Here is a 27,081-nt window from a genome sequence, read left to right as displayed (position 1 = left end):
TCAATCTCCCCACTATCACCTGCTCACTCTACGGCTCACCCTTCATCGGCTTCTGCTAAATCACGAGCCCCAAAATCAGAAACCCGGACTTCCAAAAATGAGCCTACTTGCGAAGATTTTTTCCATACCCCGACTTCACACTCATCGATTCCTCTCTCATCTCAGTGTCCTGTTTCCAGGAAGGCTTCCAAGAAACCAAGTTCCTCTCCTCCGCCATGGCGTGTCTCACCTACAGCACCACCTGGCAGTTACCGCCTTCGGCCATCTTCCATGTCGCCAAGGCGCACTGCTGGTGGCCGATCAAGGCCGATCGCTGGTGGCAGGAGCTACCCCTGAACAACCTATCTATCAGGATCTTCTGCCTTTGGCTGAGTGCCGTTCCACGCTGTCGACCACCGGCTCTCAGTAGTCGTTGAGTGGGAGCAACCGTGGTAAGATTCTTCCCGTTTCTGACCATCCTATGTCAATTATCCATTGGAATATCCACGGCATTTCAGCCAATCAGGATGAATTGTCGATCCTCTTACGACCCTACTCACCGGTCATCTTCTGTCTTCAGGGATCAAAGCTGTGTCCCCACGAGCACTTTGTTTTCCCTCATTTTCAGTCAGTCTGGTTTGATCTCCCCTCTGTTGATGGCACTCCAGCACACGGGGGACTTAAGATTCTTCTCCATGACACTACCCATTATCACCCTATCCCCTTAAACAGTTCCTTCCAAGCTGTTGCTGTCCATCTTTCCCTTTCTGGATACACTGTATACATTCCATCGCCCACACCGATGGGAAGAGGTGATCTCCTTCATCTCCTTGGTCAGCTCCTGCCCCTCTAATTGCTGGTTGGGGACTTCAATGCTCACCACCCACTTTGGGGATCTCCGCGTACGTGTCCGTGATGCTCCCTTCCCTATTGATTGACATCTTCCACCAAGAGGATCTTGTTTGCCTCAACACTGGGGAATCTACATTTTTGTCTGCCTCTGCGACGACTTTGTCTCATTTGGACCTTTGGTCGGTACTGTCCAGCTAGCTAGGTGCTTTGAATGGTTCGCTCTTGCTGATACACACTTAAATTACACATTTTCCATGTGTCCTTCGATTGCAGCCACAACGGCCATCTCTGCGCCCGAGATGCTGGAAGTTTGCCCAAGCCGATTGGACGCTTTCTTTGTCTCTAGCGACATTCGTGACTGTCACTTTCCTAGCATCGACGATCAGGTCACTCATGTTACAGAAGTTATTCTTACAGCTGTGGAACGTTCAATACTTCTTACCTCCGATTTGCCCTGGCACCCCCCAGTTCCTTGGTGGAATGAGGAGTGCTGTGATGCAATATGTGAGCAGCGACGCGCTCTTTCCGTTTTCCGCCACCATCCTACTTTGGCCAACTGTATCTGCTATAAGCAGTTATGTGCGTGATGCCATCGCGTCTTCCGCGATAGCAAGAAGGGAAGCTGGGACTTCTTTACTAGCTCATTTAACACGTTCACTCCCTCCTCGGAAGTTTGGAGTCGGATTCGACGGTTATCTGGCGCGCCTAGTTTCTCCCCGGTCTCTGGGTTCACTGTCTCGCATGATACGTTAGTGGACCCCATCACAATTTCTAACTCAGTGGGTGAACACTTTGCTGAGATTTCGAGCTCTTCAAATTACCTGCCAGCGTTTCTCCCAAAGAAACGTACAGCAGAAGTACGACCTCTTGCGGTCTCCTCTCAAAACAGCAAAAGCTATAATACTGTTTTCTTCATGCGGGAACTCCAACACGCACTCTCTTCTTCTCGCTCTTCCGCCCCAGGACCACATCCAAGTGTTCCCGCATTTATCATACCATAGTCTGCATTACCTTCTTTGCCTTTATAATCCAATTTGGACTGACAGTACTTTTCCCAAAAGATGGCTGGAAGCTATCGTCATTCTTGTTCTGAAAAATGGAAAGGATCCCAGGACACGTTGGTATCCGTGGAAACGAGGCAGCCAATATAGCTGCCAAGGCTGCAATTTCTCTTTTGCAGCCTGCTATTCGCATGGTTCCCTTCGCCGATCTACAGAGTGTTTTATGTCATTGTGTTGCTCTTTCATGGCACGCATATTGGCCTACACTTCCCAATAATAAATTGCGGGACGTGAAAGCTCTTCCCTGTGATTGGACCTCTTCCTCCCGAACTCATCGTCGGGAGGAGGTAATTTTAACTAGACTCCAGATAGGGCACTGTTTTTTTAGCCGTAGACATCTTTTAAGTGGCGATCCTCCCCCGCTTTGTCCTCGCTGCTCTCAACTGTGGACGGTGAGACACCTTTTACTTGAGTGCCCCTATTTTACTCCGCTACGCGCCCGTTTACAGTTGTTGCTTGATATGTCTTCCATTTTAGCAGATGACACGCGCTCTTCCGATCACGTCCTCGAGTTTATCAGTGTCAGTGAGATGACGTCAGTCATTTGAAGCTCATTTTGGGGAAAAAGCTCCCCTTCTATAGTGGTTTTCTAAGCTTTCCTTCTGTTTTGTTAGTTTCCCCACTTCTTGAGTTTCGCTTCCATTGATGCTGATTTCAAATTTATTTTTTTATTTATTTTTTTTTTTTTTAACCTAAGCCACAGACTAGGCGCTAATGACCGTAGCAGTTTTGCACCCTAAAACCATAAAAAATAAAACAGTACTAATACAAGCGTCTGCCAACAGCAAAATGTGTCAAAGGCTTCAGAAGACTATGCAGTGCTTCATAACAACAAATTGCCACTGATGAGTGTGACGTCACAACTGTTTACATTAGATTCATTTGAGCAGTTGTGAGCGGGCTCATGTGCGGATGAGTCACGTATGAGTTGTACCTTCTCCTCCTTCTGGCCACAGAAGTGTGGCTGTTACCATTAAAAGCAGTAGCAGCAAGCAGCCAGATGCTACCTGGAAAAATTTTATTGGCGCGCCCAAGCTGTCAGATTCATGCAAGCACAACAGGTGTTTGCGAATGATCAGCGTTGTTACAACTACTAGCGAAAGCCATAGATTCAGATTATCAGAACGGAAATAAAGGACTAACAGGTAAGAAAGATTATGTGTTATGTTCTCGGTGTATCCAAGAAAATGAAATTTTGACAGAAAGTGTTTGGCTAGACTGCGACACTAGTAAGGGCCAGTTGTACAGTTCCGGGCTAGCAGGCACTTAAATTATATTGTGGGAGTAGTGCAGAAAATGCCTTGTACGAACGTGCAATAACGCCTAACTGGTTAATAAATGCGGGATAACTGAACTGGTCATTGTGGCAAGTTTAATGAAGCTAACAGGAAAATGAGTTTTCAAACGGACAGGAATAGTTACAGAATTAGTCATGACAAGATTTTATGTTAGAACAAGGAAGGAGAAGAAATGGTTATGGAAGAATATGGAGATTCCCAATTTATATAAAAATTTCGTACTACTTTCTGATCTTGTGCTTGAGAAGCTGTAGCGTATGAATGAAATGTGAAACTATTTCATTAAAAAGCTTTTTGGTTGTAGTAGGCCTAATTGATATTGGTACTTAGTGAAGTGTATTCTGTCATGTCATAATAATGATCATTTGTTCCAAAACAGTCTCCTTTATTTTGTGTGTATTAAAATTGCTGCAATATTAGACAGGCCAATTTCATTTTATCTAGCAGACAGTGGCAAAATACATGTAATCAGCTTGAGAAACCACACAAGTCTTGGGTACTACTTGTATTAACAGCTTTTTCAGTATTAGACGATGACATTTTGTGTTTTCATGTAGCAAAACATTTCCGAACTTTGATGAGATAATAGATTTTTGCACAACCAGTGATTCTTTATGTGCCTTGTTTTGTAGACTTACATATGTAACAAGTTCAACATTACTTACACAGTTAAATCATGCTCCACTGTTTACAAAATGCACTTTTGGATCAATTTGAAAACAAGAGCTTTTGTATTTGGTATACATTTGAATAATCTGCCTTAACCAGTATAGTCCTCAAAACATGAGCTGCTAATTATACAAAAATGACAACAGAGTTAATTGATGTGGTAATTACATTAATTCTGCAGGTAATGGAAAAAGGCATAACAAACATTACCGTCTACTATGCCTCTGAAATGAGCCACTACATAGGTTCTGTATGTTACATTTATTTAAGTAAACAGTTAGCTGCAATTCTACTTCCACTGTTCTGAAACAGAATGACCATCAGTTAATTGAATTAATTTGCACTGCACTCTGATTCACATATGCCGGTATTCTGTGATTTGGCAAACAATGACCGCTGTTAAAATAAAATAATTGTATTTAAGTGTAGTGAATCAGCAACATATGGATGGTTTCAGTAATTCTAGAATTGCCAGTCTTCCCTGCTGTCCCAATAAAAATAAATTCTGCCCGAACAGGCCATGAAGGCCCAATGGTACTGACTGGCCACCGTGTCTTCCTCAGCACACGGGCATCACTGGATGCTGATATGGAGGTGCATGTAGTCAGCACAACACTCTTCCAGCCATATGTCAGTTTACAAGACTGGAGCCCCTACTTCTTGATCAGTAGCTCCTCAGTTTGCCTCACAATGGCTGAGTGCACTCCGCTTGCCAACAATGCTCGACAGACCGGATGGTCACCCATTCAAGTGGTAACCAAGCCCGACGGTGCTTAACTTCAGTGATCTGACAGGAAATGGTGGTACCATGCAGCAAGGTTGTTGGCATCTGATATGTAAAGCGGTTTGTCAAATTACACTTAAATAGGTACACGAGAAAAGCCAACTGAAATCAGCCATGAGTACACAGACTATCCTGTATGGGCATTTCAAGAAAACTAGTAGAGTATAATCATAGAAACGATGGAGCTATGTGACGCTTTTGGTCCAGGGGAGTACAACTTGATAATTCCCATATGAATATTGTGGTAGCCTAAAGGCTTCATTCCAGTGAAACCATCAGGGACCAAATTAATAACACTCTGCACTGACTGTGGGCTGCTGCATAAAACATCATCATGGCTTTCAGCTTTGTGAACCTATTGTTATTTTGTGTTCCTTTTGTCTTAAGCTTATTGGAAGTTGAAAAGCTCCTCATCATAGGTGCTTTTTGCTTCTATTGACAAAGTATCAGCAGCAGTTATATTGTAATCATTATGAGTACCTGGTAGTTTTCGTCCTTGCAGGATTTATGGACTGCATGACAGTTCTGCTTCTTCCATGTTCTGATGACACTTTTTCTCCTTTTATTTTAGCAGAATCTGGAATGAAACTTGAGATGCATGTATTCACTGGTTTAATTTTCTTCGTGGATTTTTGAGCTGGCTCGTTTTGTCAGTGTATACGGTTTCCTTGCGCAGTAGACTGTCTTGGTTTGGAGCTTCATGTTATTCCTGGCTGATACAGGCACACTGTGGATGTTCATGCTTTGCAGTTGATACTGTGTTGTTATCTTTTCAATTGTGTTCCTGTGTTTTGGGGATAGTGTCAGTGACAGTGTTCCTAAGAAAAACATTTTCAGTTACTCATAATGGTCACAGTCTAACTGTTGCAGAGATTGTAAAATGTCAATTGTGTGTGGTGAATGAGGTTTTCAGTTGTTAGTGCACTTAAGACAAAAACAAGAGCAAAAAATAGTGATTGTTATTGATTTATGATGTGTAGTTTGTAGTAGGTCCATTTTATTACTGTGTTCCAGTCCCTGAGACTAATCAGACATGGCAATAAAACTCTTTGGTTTATACTTTTGATATTCCAGCCCTTGACGCCTGTGTCTTTGAGACACAAGCTGTACTCACTATCGACACATCTCAAGATAAAGATTGGCCGTGTAAATGTGTTTTTCCTGCTGAAACTTAACAACACGGAATATTTTTATGTTATGTTGTCTGTTCGTTCTGCCATGCCTTATAATTGACATAAAAATAGATGCACATTGACAGCAATTAATGATCATTCAGTGCAGGTGCACTCTTCATCTGAACTTTTATGGTAATTTGTGTGAGGCTGCAAACAATGATGGTAATGGACAGGGGATGCTACGTATATAGTGTGTGACCAAATTGTGAATTTGGTTTGGATGTTGAAGCTTGCAAGTATAGCCTAAGTGGATAAGGAGACTGCACACACAAAGCAGGAAATCCAGACTCAAGACTCGGTCTGGCACAAATTTTCACTTGTTGCCATTAAATTTATTTCAACACCCAATGGTGGCTAATGCCAGAATTTCAATTTTGTCATGTAATGCAGAATATGGTTGGCAACTATGAGATTATTGTGTTACTTCCTGGATGGCAAATAATTATCCTGGCAAGCTCACTTAATATTTTCTTTCTATTTCCATTGATTAACCTTTCACGTATTTTCACATAAGGTGTGACAGTGAGTTATGAATTTATGGTTTTGAGTTCAGGAAGTTTATTTCACACAGAAACTGCATCTAACAGACTTTTGCGTTGAGATCTATATGCCCTTCTCACCATTAGGGCAATTAGGTAGAGCTGGTATGCTCAGTGAGTTAACTGATGACATTAAGACAAAATTGCAGTAATAATGACCACTTTCATACTTTTTGCTCTGAATTGGAACATGCAATACTCCTACACAACAATTGTGGACCTTGCCTACTCAATGCAAATGTTGCAGAAGATTAAATGGTCATAGTTCATTGCATGTCAGGTATCAAGACCTCCTCAGTGTGGAAAATCATTAGTACCATTGAAAGAAGAATCTACTTTTCTTACACGAGTTGTCCAACTGCTCTCTCCCGACCTGTGACACAAATGTTTCAAGCAGTCTCCGCTGCCTTACCCACTCCATTAAATCCAAAACAAACACTATGTTAAAAATATTAGACCTTTCCCTACTTGCAGCTGTATTTTATATTGCTCACAAGATTCAAATATGCAAAATCCAATTCTTAACGGCAAGACAGATATTAGAACCCCAGAGAAGAAAATGACAATTGATAAATACTTTCATAGCACATTATGTAACTGCTTGGTGTTCACTTCGTTTATCAAAATTATTTCATGCAGAAAATTGTGTGAGTAAGAACAACTGGCGTCTGTAATTGAGTTTTGATGACAAAAGTGTATAATTTTGTGAAAATAACTTTTTTGGAGAAAGTAGTGCAACAGTTGTTACTTAAAATGGACTTCTAAAACCACATTGGGGTAAAGAAGTTAAAAATTCTGTGTGATTTGAACTTCAGTCTAGATGATAAAATTTTGAGGCACACGTGAAGAACAAATAAACTTACTCACCATTGTAGGGTAAGTAAGTTTAATATTTAACAAAATGTAAAAAATAAATGATGATTTACCGGGTGTTACACAGATTGTAACAGGTGTTACATACAAGTTGCATCCAGAAAGTAAGTTATATATATGTATATATAGTGGAATCAACTTTTGTGTTCATGTGTCATAGACGTCTGCCACCTACCCTCAACTCCTTCTCAACATCCTGCTTCCAAGAAGGCTTGTAAGAAACACAGCTCCTCTCCTTCTCCACCATGACATGTCTCTTCTATGGTGCTAGCCAGTGGTAGCCGCCCTCGGCCGTCTTCCGTGCCGCTGAGACACACCACTGGTGACCGATCAACCAGCCAATCACTGGCAGCAGGAGCTGCCCCCAGACAACCTATGGATCAGGCAGGATCTTCTGCCTCTGGCTGAATGCCATTCCACATTGTCGGCCACCAGCTCTCAGCAGTCGCTAGGTTGGCAGCAACAGTGGTGATGTTTTTTCCCTTTTTTGTCTACCCTATGTCAATTATCCATTGAAATATCCACGGAATTTGCTCCAATTGGGATGAACTGTTGATCCTCTTATGATCCCACTGCCTGGTCATTTTCTGTCTTCAGGAAACAAAGCTACATTCCCATGATCGCTTTGTCTTCTCTCAGTCTGGTTTGAACTCCCCTCTGTTGATGGTGTTCCGGCACACGGGGGACTTACGATTTTTCTCCATGATGCTATCTATTATCACCCAATCCCTTTACATAGTTCCTTTCAAGCTCTTGCTGTACATCTTTCCCTTTCTGGATACACCTTCTCTCTTTGTACCATATACATTCCATCGTCCACTCCGATGGCAATAGCTGATCTCCTTCATCTCTTTGATCAGCTCCCACCCCCCTGTTTGCAGCTTGGGGACTTAAAATGCCCACCATCCGCTTTGGGGATCTCCACATCCTTTTTAGAGAGGCTACCTATTGATTGATCTCTTCCACCAATCGGATCTTATTTGCCTCAACACTAGGGAACCTATATTTTTGTCTGCCTCCACGTCAACCTACTCTCATTTGGACCTTTTGGTTGGTACTGTTTGGCTAGCTTGGCGTTTGAATGATTTCCCTTTTCTCATAAACTTCCGAATGACCATTTTCCATGTGTTCAATTACAGCCAAAACTGCCATCTATGCACTCAAGACGCTGGAAGTTTACCCAAGCTGACTGGACACTTTTCTCCTCTCTAGCAGCATTTGATGACCGTCAATTTCCTAGCATCAACAGCCAGGTCACTCATACTACGGAAGTTATTCTTACAGTCACGGAACATTCAATACCTTGTACCTCCCCTTTGCCATGGTGTCCCCCCAGGTTCCCTGGTAGAACGAGATGTGCTGTGACGCAGTATGCGAGCGGACACGTGGTCTTTGCATTTTCCGACACCATCCTACGTTTGCCAACTGTATCTGCTATAAGCATGTGTGATGCCGTCGCATCATATGCGATAGCAAGATGATGAGCTGGAATTTCTTTACCAGCTCCTTTAACACCTTCATTCCCACCTCTGTAGTTTGGAGTCGAATTCAACAGTTATGTGGCACGTCTAGTTTTTCACCGATCTCTGGGCTAACTGTTGCGCAAGATACCTTAGTGGACACAGTCGCAATTTCTAACTCATTGGGGCAACACTTTGGGGAGATTTTGAGCTCTTCTAACCACCCAGCAGCCTTTCTCCCAAAGAAATGGGTAGCAAAAGAGCGACCTCTAGCCCTTTCCTCTCAAAATCGCAAAAGCTATAATGCTGTTTTTTCTACATGGGAACTCAGACATGCACTCTCCTCCTCTCGCTCCTTTGCTCAGAGACCGGATGGTAGCAGAGTCCAAATGTTACTGCATCTATCATACCCTAGTCTGCGTTACCTCCTTCGCCTTTATAATCGAATTTGGACTGACAGTACCTTTCATAGAAGATGGTGGGAAGCTACCGTCATTTCTATTGCAAAACCTGGAAAGGACATTTATCTCCCCTCTAGCTATTGCCCAATCTCTCCCACAAGTAGTGTATGTAAGGTTTTGGAGCGTATGGTAAATTGCCATTTAGGCTGGAGTCCCAAAGCCTTTTAACGCCTGCCCAATGCGGTTTTCGAAAGCATCGTTCCGCAGTTGACCATCTTGTTGCTCTCTCCACTTATATCATGGACAATTTTCTCAGGAAATGTCAAACGGTCTGACCTGGAGAGGACCTACAATACCTGCTGGAAGACTGCCATCCTTCGCACATTGTTCTCTTGGGGCTTTCGAGATCGGCTACCCCTTTTTATTTGTGAATTTGTGACAGAGTGGACATTTAAGATGCAGGTAAATACTACCCTATCACGTACTTTTTCGCAAGAAAATGGGGTGCCCGGGGCTCCATGCTAAGTGTTGTACTGTTTGCCATCGCCATAAATCCAATTATGGATTGTCTCCTTCCCGATGTCTCAGGCTCCCTCTTTGTGGATGATTTTACAATCTGCTATGCCTCTCAACAGCCCAGCCTTCCTGAACGTCTTCTTTAAGGATGTCACGATCGCCTCCACTCATGGAGCATCAAAACCGGCTTCTGATTTTCTCCCAGTATGACTGTGTGTGTAAATTTTTGGCATATTACAGAGTTTTATCCGCCTTCCCTACATCTAGGCCCTGTTGACCTTCTGTTCGCAGATGTGACCAAATTCTTGGGACTTATGTTTGACAGAAAACTATGGTTGTCTTCCCACGTTTCATATCTTTCAGCTGACTGTTTGCGATCCCTCAATGCCATCTGTGTTCTGAGTGGTACTTCCTGGGGAGCGGACTGAGTGGTCCTCCTCCGCCGATGTCGTGCCTTAGTGCGCTCGAAATTGGATTACAGAAGCATAGTTTACTCCTCTGCATGGCTGTCTATTCTTGGGTGTCTAGATTCTGTCCGCCAACGTGGATTGTGTTTAGCATCTGAAGCTTTCTACACTAGCCCTGGAGAGCCTTTACGCTGAGACTGCTGAACCTCTCCTGTCCAATCGGCGAGCTGTTCTGAGTCGTTACGCTAGTCATCTGTCTTCCATGCTTGCTCATCTGACCCATGCCCTTGTTTCAATTTGGATTTCGGGTATGCAGGCATCCCTTCCTCTTTACTACAATTTCATACAACTTTCTTGACTAATGGGGGTACGACCTTGGCTTCGCCCCCGGACCTGCCTTCTCCGGGACCTTTGTCAGCTTCCCAAGGATAATAGCACCCCCCCCCCCCCCTCTCCCTATAGTTTATCGTCGGGTATTTGCTGCTCTATGTGCACAAATGGAGGCCACCATATTTATTTACACCAATGGCTCGAATACCACCTTTGGTGTCGGGAGTGCCTATATTATTGATGACACCCCTATTATATTTCGCTTTCCAACCAGTGTTCAGTTTTTACTGCGGAGCTGTACGCCGTTCTCCGGGCTATACAATAAATCAATCACCATCAGCGGATACAGTATATTATATTCTCTGATTTGCTCAGCTCTCTTCTCAACCTCCATACTCTTCATGCTGTCCACCCTCTGGTCCACCAGATTCAGGTCTGCCTCCACATGCTACACTAGGGAGGCATCTCTGTGGCATTCCTCTGGGTCACTTGGCATGTTTTTATACACGGAAACGGTGCAGCCGATATAGTGGTGAAGGCTGCTGTCTCTCTTACTTGGCCCGCTGCTCACACGGTTCTCTTTGCTGATCTACAGAGCGTTTTATGTTGACATGTTGCTCTTTTATGCCACATACTCTTTAGTATTATAAATTGTGGGGTATAAAATCTCTTCCCTGTGCTTGGACCTCTTCCTCCCCGTCTCGTTGTCGGGAGGAGGTAATTTTAACTAGACTCCGGATTGGACAGTGTCTTTTTTGCCATTGAATTCTTTTAAGTGGCGATCCTCCCCCACTTTGTCCCCACAGCTCTCAATCATGGATGGTGAGGCACCTTTTACTTCAGTGCCCCTATTTTAATCCGCTACGCGCACGTATGTTTACAGCTGTCGCCTGATATATCTTCCCTTTTAGCAGATGACATGTGCTCAGCTGATCACATTCTTGAGTTTAAACTGTTAATGAGATGACATCGGTCATGTGAAGCTCTTTTCGGGGAAAACAACCCCCCCTTCAATTGCACTTTCATAAGATTTCCTTCTGTATTTAGTTTCCCTCCTCCTTGAGTTTCACTCTCATAGCTTCTGATTTAAATTCCTGTTTTCATCCTTCACTAAGTCATAGGATGGGCACTTATGACCATAGCTGTTTTGTACCCTAAAACCATAATCCATATCTTCTTTGTTTCTTTCTTTCTTTCTTTCTTTCTTTCTTTTTTAGGTCCAATAATGTCACCTGCTAATATCTTAAGAACAGTTATCTTCTTACTGGACTAATTGACTAAGATTTTTTAGCTTTATTTACTGCTCTTCCAAAAGACTGAGTACATTTATAAGTCACAATATGTGAGTTAGAAGTATCTGTAGTTGAATCTACACCATCTTCCTTTTTCTACCTACCACAGTCTTACTCTTTATCAAATCTTCCTTCTGTTTTCTTCAAGCTTTTTGTTTTTATCCTCTTTTTTTCCTTCACTTTCAGTCTCCTAGTTTCCATGATCCTTTTCTCTGTCTAAATGTTTACTCTACTTCACTGTGTCAAATTTCAACTGCTTATAGAACTTCACTCTTTGGTTGAACTTAACTGCTGTTGCAGGCTCCATTTTCTCAACACACCAAACTAGCCTTAAAGTCACAAAAATTGCACAATGAATTATTCAGTTACAAAAATTTTAATTAAAATTTAAACTACTTAAATTCGTACTAATGTAATACCTTTGACAAAATCATTTAACACCCAGTACAAAAAAGTTTGTAACACCCATTATAGTAAATTATCAGATAATTACTAAATATTCTTATATTGCGGAGTGGTTTCTTGAATACTGCATGTTTAGTCCGGCTTTTCTAAAGATGCAATATCCTGCTACAGGGTGTCTCATGAAAGACACCCGGGACGGGTCACGCAGCATGGCCACCGGCCGCAGCCACTGCGTCCATCGGCCACTGCAGCACCTGACTCACAGACACTAATCTGCCAGTAGTCAACTGCGCATGCGATTCCCCTGAATTAAGCGTAAGGTACAGTAGGTGCTCAAAATGGTGTCCCTGTGTCGTAAGAGCAGCCTGACATCTCCTGAACACATTACAAACACCCGACAAATTTTGGTGTCAAAATCAGGGAAATGACTAGTTGAACCCTGTCTTCCAACTCTTCGAGCATGTAGGGATTGGTTACATATTTAACATTCCCCAAAGATAAAAATCACACGGATTTACAGTAGATCTGGAGAACAAGGAGGTGAGTCAACTATCCTATCATCAAAAACACTTTGTATTGCTGTCGTAGAAGCATTGGCAATGTGTGGTCTTGTGTTGCCTTCATGAAATAACCATATCGCTTGTTGCTAAGTATTAGTTCTCGGAAAAAAGGGCGCAATATATTGTTCACATACCTGTCAGTCCGCAGCTCGCGGTCCAGTGGCTAGCGTTGCTATCTTTAGATCACAGGGCGCTGGGTTCAATTCCTGGCCGGGTTTCTCTGCCCGATGATTGGGTGTTTGTGTTCTCATCATTCTATCAATATTCATGAAAGTGGCTAGATTGGACTGTGTACAGACCGGGAATGTGTATGGGTGCTGATTACTATGGAGTTGAGTGCCCCATAAACCGAACATCATCACATACCTGTCACAGCATATTGTTTTGTGGGAAAAGATTGCTCCAATAATTTGTCTTGTCCTAATTGCACACCGCACTTCTGTTTTCAGGTTATGCAGAAGTTGTTGATGTAATTCGTGAGGATTTTTGGAGCTCCAGTGTCAATTATTCTGAGAATTTACGTATCCTGACAAATTCAGCCATGCATCATCAGGAGAAAAAGCATCTAAAGATCAACTTCCCCATCGTGCACGGACTGTAACAGCCAGTTGCAATAACAATGTTGAGTAACAGTATCAGAGTTCCTCAGTTGATGCACTGCTGTTATGTTATATGGTTCCAGTTTGCGCACAGCTGTGTGGCATATGGATTTTGACACAAACGGCACAGAGATTTTCTTGGACTTCTTTCCAAGGCCTCCACTATCTCCTCTAATTTATTTTTGGTTAAAACACTAGGTTCTTTAGGCCTTCGTTTGTTTAACACAGATCCAGTCTCTTGAAATTTCTTCACTAATCTTCATATTGTTCAATCACTGGGAGCCTGCACACTGAGGAATTTTCATATTAACTCAGGCCGACATTTGAATTCTGTTTTTTCATAGTTCATCACAAGAAACACTTGTTGATCCTTCATGTATACCATACTAAATGGAAACTACGCCGGAAACTCAAAACAACACACCCGAACCTCAGTCACGCAGTATAGAAGACACGCACATAGTGTTTGTGTCTGAGGGTCAGGCCCAGCGACATACAGGCAGGGAAAGCCCTGGACTCGGTGCAGTTGCAATAATGAAGTGTACCAACAATATTTGAAGCAATTAAACTTTATATATTAACTCAAGAGAAAACACCAGTACACTCAGTTGTACAGTGTAGGAGGGCATGCACAAAGTATTGGTGTACGAGAACTACGCATAGCAACAACCATCGTACACAGTGACAATAGCCGACAAACGTGCCATGTGACCTGGGGACCCCTCCTGGGCATCTTTCGTGAGACACACTGTATATTAAATTACAAAATTTTTAAAAACCAATCTTATATGGAAGAAATACAGCATTTAAGCTATTTATGAACAGCATTTGTAATTATGTAAGTCAGTTAAAAAAAAAATCACTCATTAGATTCATCTTAAGCTGAAATGCCTGTAGAGTGTAAACTGTTGTGATCTTGAAGCACCCAGAACCCTTTCATGGGAAGTTCTGCTATTACTGGTGGGTTAAGCAAACTATCTTTGAGGTTCCATCAGACTGATATCTTTCGCTGACTGCCTCAATGCAGTGCAAAAAAATTAAAGGAAGGAGTGGATTAGAACTTGCGACTTGTTTACGTTGCATGACACCAATAGACCACCAGCAGATATGGCATTGTAACAGCTCAGTCTGAATATAACACTTACTCCAGACACTTCGGCATCCTACAGCATTGTCATATCACACAGATGATCATACTTTGAATTATGAGGTGCAGCTAATTTTATTGGCCACTTAGGTGAATGACTCAATCTTAGTCTCTGCAGCGGCCGGGGTTTATGTCAGAGTTTACATATCTATCCAATGCATGGTAAACTTTTCATTTAAACTTGAGCCACAGTTGTTCATGCTCCTATCCACAGGTATGTGCTTTGAGTTCCTCTGTGAGATGTGACACGACTGCCCCTCTAACTTACGAAACATGTAAATCTTCCTACTTCGCTGCCCCCTCCCCCCCCCCCCCCCCCCCTCTTTGTTTTAGTAGTCATTGTTGCTACAACTAGCTTGTGACCAACGCATGTGTCATGTCTGTGAATGTCCTTCTTTACTGAATACTTCATCTGTGGCTTACCATACCGCTCAAAGGGTGAAATTATTTCCATGGCAACGTGAGGAGCAATTTGCAGCAATATGCCTGATGACATCCTCTGTTGTATAATTAAAGTAATGTTCCACCTCTATTATTATTATTATTATTTCTTTCTTTTCTCAGACGTTATGTCTGGTCAAAAATGAAAAGTGACGCGGACCTTGATCAAGTGTGACTTCCTTTTAACTGTACGGTATATGTTATATTGCATTTAGGAACTTTCGGGTAATTGAACATGTATCAATAATTACGGATTTCTGTAGTTGTATATATATGTTTGGATGTAGCTGTATTGCATTGATGTACTGGTGGATATTGTGTGGTATGACTCCTGTAGTTGATAGTATAATTGGTATAATGTCAACTTTATCCTGATGCCACATGTCCTTGACTTCCTCAGCCAGTTGTATGTATTTTTCAATTTTTTCTCCTGTTTTCTTTTGTATATTTGTTGTATTGGGTATGGATATTTCGATTAGTTGTGTTAATTTCTTCTTTTTATTGGCGAGTATGATGTCAGGTTTGTTATGTGGTGGTGTTTTATCTGTTATAATGGTTCTGTTCCAGTATAATTTGTATTCATCATTCTCCAGTACATTTTGTGGTGCATACTTGTATGTGGGAACGTGTTGTTTTATAAGTTTATGTTGTAAGTCAAGCTGTTGATGTATTATTTTTGCTACATTGTTATGTCTTCTGGAGTATTCTGTATTTGCTAGTATCGTACATCCGCTTGTGATGTGATCTACTGTTTCTATTTGTTGTTTGCAAAGTCTGCATTTATCTGTTGTGGTATTGGGATCTTTAATAATATGCTTGCTGTTATATCTGGTGTTTATTGTTTGATCCTGTATTGCAATCATGAATCCTTCCGTCTCACTGTATATATTGCCTTTTCTTAGCCATGTGTTGGATGCATCTTGATCGATGTGTGGCTGTGTTAGATGATACGGGTGCTTGTCATGTAGTGTTTTCTTTTTCCAATTTACTTTCTTCGTATCTGTTGATGTTATGTGATCTAAAGGGTTGTAGAAGTGTTTATGAAATTGCAATGTTGTAGCCGATGTATTTATAGGAGTGATTGCTTTGTGTATTTTCCTAGTTTCTGCTCATTCTAGAAAGAATTTTCTTAAATTGTCTACCTGTCCATAATGTAGGTTTTTTATGTCGATAAATCCCCTTCCTCCTTCCTTTCAGCTTAATGTGAATCTTTCTGTTGCTGAATGTATGTGATGTATTCTATATTTGTGGCATTGTGATCGTGTAAGTGTATTGAGCGCTTCTAGGTCTGTGTTACTCCATTTCACTACTCCAAATGAGTAGGTCAATATTGGTATGGCATAAGTATTTATAGCTTTTGTCTTGTTTCTTGCTGTCAATTCTGTTTTCAGTATTTTTGTTAGTCTTTGTCTATATTTTTCTTTTAGTTCTTCTTTAGTATTTGTATTATCTATTCCTATTTTTTGTCTGTATCCTAGATATTCATAGGCATCTGTTTTTTCCATCGCTTCTATGGAGTCACTGTGGTTATTCAATATGTAATCTTCTTGTTTAGTGTGTTTTCCCTTGACTATGCTATTTTTCTAACATTTGTCTGTTCCAAAAGCCATATTTATATCATTGTTGAATAATTCTGTTATCTTTAGTAATTGGTTGAGTTGTTGATTGGTTGCTGCCAGTAGTTTTAGATCATCCATGTATAGCAAATGTGTGATTTTGTGTGGGTATGTTCCAGTAATATTATATCCATAATTTGTATTATTTAGCATGTTGGACAGTGGGTTCAGAGCAAGACAGAACCAGAAAGGACTTAATGAGTCTCCTTGGTATATTCCACGCTTAATCTGTATTGGTTGTGAGGTGATATTATTTGAATTTGTTTGGATATTAAGTGTGGTTTTCCAATTTTTCATTACTATGTTTAGGAACTGTATCAATTTAGGATCCACTTTGTATATTTCCAATATTTGTAGTAACCATGAGTGGGGTACACTATCAAAAGCTTTTTGGTAATCAATGTATGCATAGTGTAGTGACTTTTGTTTAGTTTTAGCTTGATATGTCACCTCTGCATCTATTATCAGTTGCTCTTTACATCCTCGTGCTCCTTTGCAACAGCCTTTTTGTTCTTATTTATAATTTTGTTCTGTGTTGTATGTGTCATTAATTTCTGTTTAATGACTGAAGTTAATATTTTGTATATTGTTGGTAGGCATGTTATGGGGCGATATTTTGCTGGGTTTGCTGTGTCTGCTTGATCTTTAGGTTTCAGATAAGTTATTCCATGTGTAAGTGTATCAGGGAATGTGTATGGGTCTGCAACGTAACTGTTAAATAATTTAGTTAGATGTGAATGTGTTGAGGTGAACTTCTTTAGCCAGAAATTTGCTACTTTATCTTTTCCAGGGGCTTTCCAATTGTGAGTAGAATTAATTGCTTGGGTGACTTCATGTTGCAAAATTATCACTTCAGGCATTTGTGGTATCATCTTGGATGTGTCTCTGCTTGTATCCACCGTGCATGCCTGTTATGTTGTACCGGGTTTGACCATATGTTGCTCCAGAAGTGTTCCATGTCTGTTATGTTTCGTGGGTTATCTATTTTAATGTGTGTGTTATCTATTGTTTGATAAAATTTCTTTTGGTTTGTGTTGAATGTTTGGTTTTGTTTCCTTCTATTTTCACTTTTTTTGTATCTTCTAAGTCGTTTGGCCAATGCTTGTATTTTCTGTTTCTTTTCATCTAATTGCTCTATCGCTTCTTGTTGTGAGATTTTACCTAACCTTCTTTTTTTTTTTTTTTCCTGACATTTCATTTCTTATAAATTGTGTTAGCTGTCCGATGTCCTTTCTCAGTTTTTCTATTCTGATCTGTAGCCTGTGTTGCCATGCTGGTTTTGTGGGTTTCTTCTATGTGTTGGTTGGTTCTGATCTCTGCCTAGTGTGTATATTTAGTGTAGTGAGTGCTCCTATATAAACCAGTAGTTGTAACTCTTCCATAGTTGTTTTCATTTATTTTGTTGTGTATGATTGTGTTGATAGTTTTTATTGTTGTTTCGACTTGTGGGTTATTTGGCGGTCTTTGCAAGAATGGTCTAATGTCTGTATTTCTGTCTTTGTATTCTATATATGTCAGCTGAAATTTTTCTTCTATATCTAACATGTGTGTCACTTCGTGTTCTATTTGTGCTTGTTCTGGTGGCTGTCTTAAGATTTCGTTTTCCTCTGATTGTTTAATTGATGCGTGTTGTTCTTTGTTTGTTTGCTCTGGGATGTTTGAGTCCGTTACTGTATTTTCTTCTTCTTCTGATTGCACATTATTTTGTTCCAGTATTTGTTGTACTTGTTGTTTGATGTTTTGTAATTCTGACTGGGGTATCCTGTTATTTTTGATTATTACACGGATCTGATCAGCTAGTCGTTGTTCTGTTAAAAATTTTAATTCTGGGTATCTGGTAATAAATGTTGTGTATACTTGTGATCTGTATCCAGTTGTGTTGGTTCCTAGGTTTGTTGCTTGGTAATAACAGAACATGAGATGTCGATTAACTTCATCTGACCATCTCATCCTCTGTATTTGTTTTCCTTCTAGGGTGGTTGCAGGAAGCATATGCTGCAAAACACCTCTATTTGGATTTAAATCATTTTCCAGTTGGCTAGCAGTGTCGTTACCATTGTGGGTGGGTATAGGGTTCAAGCGTCGTCCCCGACCTTGACGGCGCTTGTCCGAGGCTTCTTTAGTTCTGTCATGAACCAACTAATCACACTAAAAGGGGGGTTAGCCCTATTAGTGGTTTGTTCTTTTCATCGCCTTTTACGACTGGCAGAACATATCGGAGGCCTATTCTTTTCCCGGGCCTCCACGGGGGTTATTATTATTATTATTATTATTATTATTATTATTATTATTATTATTATTATTATATGATCCTTTTTTCCAGGATCCTTCCCCAAAATAGCCTAAATCACAGGTCATATTGCTAATCCATGCGCATGGCTTAAAAGTTTTAGTTACGTGGTCATTGCACCCAAAAGTGTTATGTACCAGTTAAGACATTCTCCTCCTGTGACTGATACCTGTCAGTAGCACAATATTGGTTTTCTTAAAACTTTTCATCCTAGACTCAGTTTATACCTAATGCCCTCTACTGAAAGACAGCTTTTGAAGTTCTTGGTTGGAGTTGAAGCTTTTGTCCAGTCTCCAAAGCATTGGAGCTGTTGGAGATAGATACACTAAAGGTATCAGACTTGGAGCATCTCCTGTATGGTTTAACCAATTTGGTAGTCCAAATTTTATATTCTTAATTACATGTTGATGTATAATGTAACATGAAATATGTGCAGATTACCAAGAAACTTTGTCATTGAATATGAAAAATGTGAAGTCTACCATTTGGATGGTAAGTTTCTCTGTAGGTCTCATTTTCAAGGTTTTTTTAATGTTCTACTACAAAAGCTTCCTATTAATTTATTTGACCAGCTTTTAGTTTAACATTAATTCTCTCCTTTTGGTAATAATATACTGTTCATTTAATTTCATACAATGAAAAATCCGAGATGCTGAGTCGCAGAAAGGCACAACAAAAATACTGTCCGAAAGTTTGCTTTCGGCCAACAAGGACTTTGTCATTTAATTTTGCTACTTACTTTTTAGAAATTGCACAAAAGATCTGAATCTGAAATTGAGACCGAAAATAATGGTTTAATGTATCATTTCTGTAACGGCACCATTTCTCTTGTGTGCACAAACAGACTAGACAGTGGACATTCTTAGCTGAGAATTGAGAAACTGCATTGTTTACGTAGTAGTCACTTGAAATTAACTACATAACTATTCAGAAACATTTCTGAGCTGTAGTTCCATCTGTTTTAAGACAAAACTGCATTACATCAATAATCAAAGTACTAAAATTCATTCATGTTTAGTTTATTGTGTGGTATTTAATTTTGAATAACTGAACTTCTTATTATTTTTTGAACTCTCACCGCTATCCTTTTCAAGTAGATAAGTTACCACATAATTTCACTGTTAATTGTAAAGGCCTGTTTAAACTCGTTTTCCAAGAAGACATCAATATTATTATTTATGGAATCTCTGTTTCAGAGGAACCCAGTGAAAATTACTGGAAGGTACTGGCAGAGAGGAGGCGTGTAGCTCTTGAGGATGCTTTAAAGGAGAACGAGTTATTGCACCAGAAGATATCTATTCTGGAGGAGGAGAAAGAAGTGTGTGAAGCGATGTTGGAAGAAACTAAGACCTTGGTTGATACTTTCAAGGTAATGATGATAAATTGTATAATATGCATTGAAAATGAAAGTTGTGTTGTCAGAAGTGTTATGTATGTAAAGCACCAAGTAGACAAAAGTTTTTATTTGAGAAAGAAGGAACTGAAAATTCACACCTTTTTCAGCTGTAGGAGGCTGGATGTGGGTGTAAACAGATTCTCTGTGGAAATTCGGCTGCTGTAAAATTATAGTCCCAACTTTCCACTTGATAGACCATTGTTTGGTGATGAAACTGTAATCAATATACATGTTAGTTGGCCAGAAAATACATAACTTTCAAATGATAAAATTTGAAATACCAATTGACTGCTGGTTCAGTAAACGACAGGGTGGCAAGTGGTCTGGATAGTGAGGAATTCTTAGGCAAATTGAATTTACTGGGAGTCAGGAAATTTTGAGGAACTCTCGTGATGTTGAATGAGTCCCAATGTTGAAAAAGATAAAAGTGTGAAAGAAACACAAGACTGTGTAAAAGACGTCGTAAAATGTAAAAGATAAGAGAGAAATGAAAAGTCAGAGAGGAAATGGTGACAGAAGAGTGGGAGACTGAAAGGGAGGTAGAAAAACTTCAAACTGGTTACATGCTGAAGCAGAAATCAGACACAGGGTTAACATTTCAGTTGCTGTGTGAAACACTGATTTTTCATTTGTTATTCCACCCATCTGCTCTTGGTGCCTTATGTTCAGGATGAGTCAGTTTTCATTGAATTGCCCTCAAGATATCTTGTTTCTGTGCTTTCACAAGTAATTAGAAACATAAGATTCTTCTCAGTAGTTCAGTATCCCTTTATGGGTTTTGACTCCAATAGCTGCTGTTCTGTGTGAATTACCCACTGTAGTAAGTGAAGAAATGGATAAGTCTGTCACTATTTAAGCAGCTATTTTTGATCATTGATTGTGACCTTCTATTTGACATGAAACAGTTGCATTGTTTCACTGCCAGGGAGGGATGTTACAGCCTAGATTGCAGTATCTGTAGTTTTTTAGTTAAGTGGGTTCAGTTCTGTCACAAGTAGGAAAATCTTAGACACTAGCCAATTTTTTATCTCACTTACATAATGCATGATAATATGTAATTGATTCACCTTACTTTTGTTGAATTTGTATCGTGAGCTGTAGGATTCTTTTTAAATACTATGCAGCTAGTTCAGTAGGTATTTGAAAGCAATGTGCAATTTAAGTTGATATTTCTGTGGATATTGCAATATGTGGAGGTATTGATAGAAGTTGTTTGATATTGATTTGTTTTTGGTAGTTACTAACCTTACTTAGTATTGTGTAGTAGTATTACGTAATTTCTAAAAACAAGGCTTCTATTTTGATTATATAAAACCATTCAGACTGTCTTTACCACTGCAGTGCCTTGAGGGAGGCAGAAAGAGCTCTTGACATTCCCCATGCCAAGTTCCTATTGTAAATGCTCATTTTCAAGAACATCTTACTTTAATCTTAATTATTACACTGTGTAAATGTATTTTCCTTGTTCCCATGATTAAAAATAACAACTATACATTAACTTCCTGCACTTATGGAGAGGAGACTGTATATAGCAACAGCACATGTTACATGCATGAAGCATAACTAAAATCTAAAACCTCGCTCTTTGAAATAGTAACACTACACCAAGATCATGGAGAGAACAATTCCTAGTCTATAATATATACTAAGTGGAAGTAATGTATCTGGTGTTCTTGGTCATGTGATTCAGGATTACTGTTTGTGCACTGGAAGTGGCAACGTGTCTGAAATTATTTCTTTGATTCACTTATGCTTAACTTTTATTTTCTGCTGCAGATATCTGTAGAAACTTTCACATTTGTCCATTTTAGAACAATAATTTGGCCACATACAACCTTCAGATCCAACAAGGCTGTGTACCAGAACACATTAGGAATATCCTAACACTTTCCAAAGACATAAGCCCTACAGTTAGTCCTTTCAGAGCAAAAAGCTAAAGATCTTCAGACAGTTTTTGTCCTTCGGCAATAAAGGATTGTTAAGTTGACTTAATATATGTTGAGTTTAACTCTTTGTACTTCACATAAAAGTATCACTTCAGCAGAAATGATCAGTATTGATGTTAATCAGTGTTCATCTGGAGAAACGTTTGTGTCAATTGCTGTCAAGTGTCCTATTAATTCTGTAACCACTGTATGCTTTTTATCTTCTTTTTTTTTTTTTTTTTTTAAAAAAAAAAAGGCTCTTAACAACTAATTCTTCTTCTCCTTTTCATTCTCTCACTTCCATCCCACTCCCACCTCCCTACCTGTCTTTTGACTAGTTGGTTGCAAACTGCACACTAATTCATAGTGTGCAAACCTCTTCATGTTCACCCTATGTCCTCAGTTATTTTTTGGATGCTTTCTATTCCCCTACAGTATTTACCACCCTGTACGGCTCTCTTAGGGCATGTGTGAAGACATCAGGGAAAAACTTCCACAGTACGTATCATGCTGCCCCATTTCTTATCAGTGCTTTCGCATGTGTTCCTTTCTTCAGTTCTGCAGAAAATTCCTTATGTGCAGCGAATTCCTTATCAGTATACCTATTTTTCAACATCCTTTCATAGCACCACATTCTAGGTTTGCCCGTAGTCCCTGACTCACTATCATTCAATCCTGCCCTCAAAACATATGTTCTCGGAGATTTCTTCCTTGTGTTAAGGCCTATGCTTACTACTAGTAGACTTGTTTTGGCCAGGGATGCACCATTTTCCTATGCCTCTTCACCTTTTGTGTGTTTGCTTTGTCAGAACATGTGATTTCACTCCCAAAGAAGCAAAATTTCTTCACTTTGACTACTTAGTGGTCAGTTTTTATATTAAATTTATGGCTAATCTGCTGCTACTCATTACTGTAGTCTTCCATGACTTTACATTCAGGCCACAGTTTGTGCTCATTAGGCTTCATTCAGTTCAGGATGTCCTGCAGTTATTTCTCACTTCCATGGGGGATATCAATATTATCAGTGAATCATGTCATTGATATTCTTTTACCTTATATTATAACCCCACTCCTGAATTTGTCTTTTATTTCCATCATTGTTTCTTAGATGTGTAGATTGAGCAGAAAGAGCGAGGGACTGCATCACTGTGTTACACCTTTTTTAATCTGATATTTTTCGTCTTTTACGCTTAAATTCTGTCTTGGTTCCTACACTGCCTGGAAAAGAGTAAAACACACAGAAATGGGAGAGTAAATGAAATGAAACTTCACAGGTTGAGAGGGGATGTGATGTTATTTCATCAGTTGGAAAATCAAATCAAATTTACAAAAAACTTGATGTAAAAGCTTGTTTATTGGATTGATATTGGACCTCAGCCGTGCGGTCTGAGGCATCTCGTCACGGTTTGCGCAGCTCACCCCGTTGAAGGTTTGAGTCCTCCCTTGGTCATGGGTGTGTGTGTGTGTGTGTGTGTGTGTGTGTGTGTGTGTGTGTGTGTGTGTGTGTGTGTGTGTGTGTGTGTTGTCCTTAGTGTAAGTTAGATTAAGTATGTGTAAGCTTAGGGACTGATGACCTCAGCTGTTTGGTCCCATAAGACCTTACCACAATTTTTTTACCTCATTTGGCCCGGATTCTTGCACAGATTCAGTTGTGAAGCATGTCATAAGACTGTCATGTACTGTAGGGAAGCAAGCTGGCCCACAAATATATAACTTATCATTGATGTCGGGGATACTGTCTCTGGAACAGAGTTGATGTCTGGTTTGTCCCACACATTTTCTTTGAGGTCAGATCTAGGGATCTCACTAATCAAATGATCACCTCAGCACCTCACACAGTTCATAGAAACGTGTTCCATTGTGGATGAGCGTTGTCCTGTTGAAATATGACATTACAATACCGTCGCACAAGAAAATCCAGTATGCACGGTGTTCGTGATGTTCTATTGTCCCATCAGAATTTCATCAGTTCCTACCAGCTGTGACCTGAAGTCTTATTCAGTAGCTCCCCAAACTATGGCACCAGGAGTAATACGGCTGTGCTTATCCAAAACAATGTTGTGAGGAGTCCATTTTTTGGATGGCAGGTGCAGATCTTAAGGGGACATGCTTGGTGCACACTATGGCATTCCTCCCTTGTGGTGATCAAACATGAGACCTCGACTATGAGAATGTCTGCCCTCGTGTTCCCATGCATCCAGCATCAGGACACTGTCACTGAATGGCCCACAGGTCTGGATGGTCTGACCAACCGGCCAAATGGAGATCCACAGTGAGGGACCTTTCAACCCAACTCTGTGAGGTGACGGTAATGCTGTCTCACATTATCACACGACATCTCCATGCCCTTCAGTTATCATTCAACATCTGATATTCACACCCCTTTTATATCTTACCAGGCCTAATAATAATAATAATAATAATAATAATAATAATACTAAACATGAACAACATGAATGCACTATGGTGGTCATTTTAGATGTCACAGAGAATTCCAACTCTAAATCATTTACATAGTCGCTAGTGGTGTGCACATGTACAACATTACACTGATATCCGATCGTGTCTTCAAGGTGCTTCACATTTGATGTCAGGTCATGTAGATTCTGAATTACGTGTCTCATAGACAATTGGATTTGGGAACAGAAAACACTCTCTCCTTACTTAAAACTTGTTTTTTCTCTCTCTCTCTCCCTCCCTCTCTCTCTCTCTCTCTCTCTCTCTCTCTCTCTCTCTCTCTCTCTCTCTTTTTCTCTTTTTCTCTTTCTCTCCCCACTGTGAAATACATGCAATGTAGTTTAGATATCCACACATGATTTAATTGTGGCCTCCAGTAACACTGCACTAGATTAAATATAATAATTGTACATCTTCCCTGTGAGAAAGTTTGTTATCTATAATTCAGATTAAAACATTGGCTACATTTTAAATATTTGTTCTTTCAGGAAATAATCAATGACAGTGGTAATGTTTCAATTGAAGATGACGACCAGTAGGAGAAAAGAAGACTTTACCTGATCATGGAGTTATTCACATGACTGTAACACTGTCTTGATTTGCTGCCTACTTTACACTGAAATTAATAAGTGCTCCTCTAAATTTGCAATGTTTGCATTATGTAAAGATTGTCATGAACTCGTTAAGTTTCAGCTAATAGCTTATCAAGATAGTTGTTCACATTCTTTTAATTTCTGATGATCATTGTGGTGTATTATTTAATTGGTGTTGTGATAGTTTTATTAACCAGTTTCATCTCATATTTGTGTGATTCTCATACTTTATTTATTGCATAATTGCTCCAAAAAACTCGGCATACATTTACATGAATACAGGTTGTACAGTAAAGGTACAAAGCTGTGCAGTTATCAACATGTATTTTCTTAGCAGAATGCAAGACAGCTTATATGACAGCAATCAAAGCACTTTGTCTGATTGTACAGCGTAACATTTGAGAAGTTATGGTCTTTGTTTCAAGCACTTGTCATAACTGACTGCAAGTATCCTTCTGTTTTAGAATTTGTGGCATACAAGCACTATTATTTGTCACATTAGTTACAGTTAATTGTAAAGGTTGTTATTTTATGACAGCAGTAATGATTTCTTTTAAAATCGGCCAATCTGAATATAATTACTTACAGGAAGTAATTTTGTAAATGATCACATTAGCACAATTTTTATTTTGTGCAGATGATTAGAAAATAGTTTTGAAATTATTGCTGTACGTGAAAAGTCTTTTTAATTGGAATGTGCTGAGGTGATTTGGGGTTCATCAGTGGTGTATTGTATGAGTGCACACACTATTTATTAAATTATGACTGAAGGATGCAACTTTTCTGATGTAACCTTTGAAAGAAAGAGACTGGAAAATGAGTCTTATGTATTGATGTGTGAAATTTGAGTGAAAATATATCAGAAAAGTACAAAACTGATGTATCAATGGACTTTTATTTTACTTGATTTTGTCAAAAGAAAAATCCACTTGAGAAAACTATAAAGTTTTGACAGAATTGCTGGCCATCACTGAATTTTAGGAGGAATAATCTGTCTGCTACTGTTCTCAGTACAGGTGGGTCCCTCTAATCCTGGTGTAGTGTTCCCTATATTATCTTCTCCTCATTAGCTATTGAAACAACCTCGCTTTGTAATGTAATTTTAATTTTCACCCAAAGGCACATTTAACACAGCGCGGAAAAATACACGTCTTTCGTATCAAGACAAGAGAGAGAGTCATCAATTAGTTCTTAAAAAACAAAAACAAAAACCTACGCAAAAGTAAAAGGACAAACAAAATTATTTATAAAATCGGTCGCTGGCGCAGCGCTCTTCTGTGTGGGCGATCGTAAATTATATCTTTGTATTGGCGGAGGCGCGGAAGTCAAAGTACCATTACAATGCCTCCTCTACTGACGCTCCGCAAGCGAGCGTGGCAGTATAGAAAATTTACATGGATACATATATATGAGAAAATAAGAAATTTACATATTACAAAAATATTTCTGAGCACAATGCTCTTTGCATATCAGTCTTTGTATACAGTCTTTTTGGTGTGTATCTTCTTTAGGAGTCGTAACATTAATGTCTTTGAATTTCAGTGTATTATCGTTGCTTAGCACAGCGTTTGAATTCAGTTCACATGATTCGTGTTTACAATGGAATTAATTCGAACAATAAATGTTTCTATTATATTGCTCCAATGTCTTTAAACGTAGTATCGGATTCTGAGTGTGTGTGTACTGCCTGGATCTGTTGCGTGTGACTTGAAGAAAATCCAAAGTTTGTTCAATGTGTCAACACGAAATTGTGATCTCCAGCAGTCGAATTTTGGTGGCGTCTACCGGGGTCTAAATGGTCAATGAGGTCACAGGAAACACCTCACTGCCTACGACAGGTGATGAGATTGTCTTTTACACCAACCTGAAGACCTGCCGGCTTCCACAACACCATACACTTCAAAGCATATTGACACTACGTAAATATTGCTTGACCAGTGTTCCATCACGTTGGTTTCTTCTTTGCATTTTCAGTTCCATTTATATGAATCATGTGCTACATGCACAAGTCCTTTG

General features: G+C 39.7%; 1 protein-coding gene across 1 annotated transcript in view; it reads left to right on the top strand.

Moving 5' to 3' along the window:
• Positions 1–25,944, top strand: part of LOC126461114 (geminin) — a 42,737-nt gene extending 16,793 nt beyond the window's left edge. The window contains exons 4-5 of the mRNA XM_050095971.1: positions 19,891–20,063; positions 24,961–25,944. Coding sequence (XP_049951928.1) covers positions 19,891–20,063; positions 24,961–25,011 — 224 coding nt within the window. The 3' untranslated portion in view covers positions 25,012–25,944. The remainder of the gene's footprint in view (positions 1–19,890; positions 20,064–24,960) is intronic.
• Positions 25,945–27,081: the final 1,137 nt, after the last annotated feature.

The sequence above is a fragment of the Schistocerca serialis genome, chromosome 1 (assembly GCF_023864345.2).
Source record: "Schistocerca serialis cubense isolate TAMUIC-IGC-003099 chromosome 1, iqSchSeri2.2, whole genome shotgun sequence".
Taxonomy (NCBI): Eukaryota; Metazoa; Arthropoda; class Insecta; order Orthoptera; family Acrididae; genus Schistocerca; species Schistocerca serialis.
The sequence above is the reverse complement of the archived record's forward strand: the minus strand, read 5'-3'. Positions and strand labels throughout refer to the sequence as shown.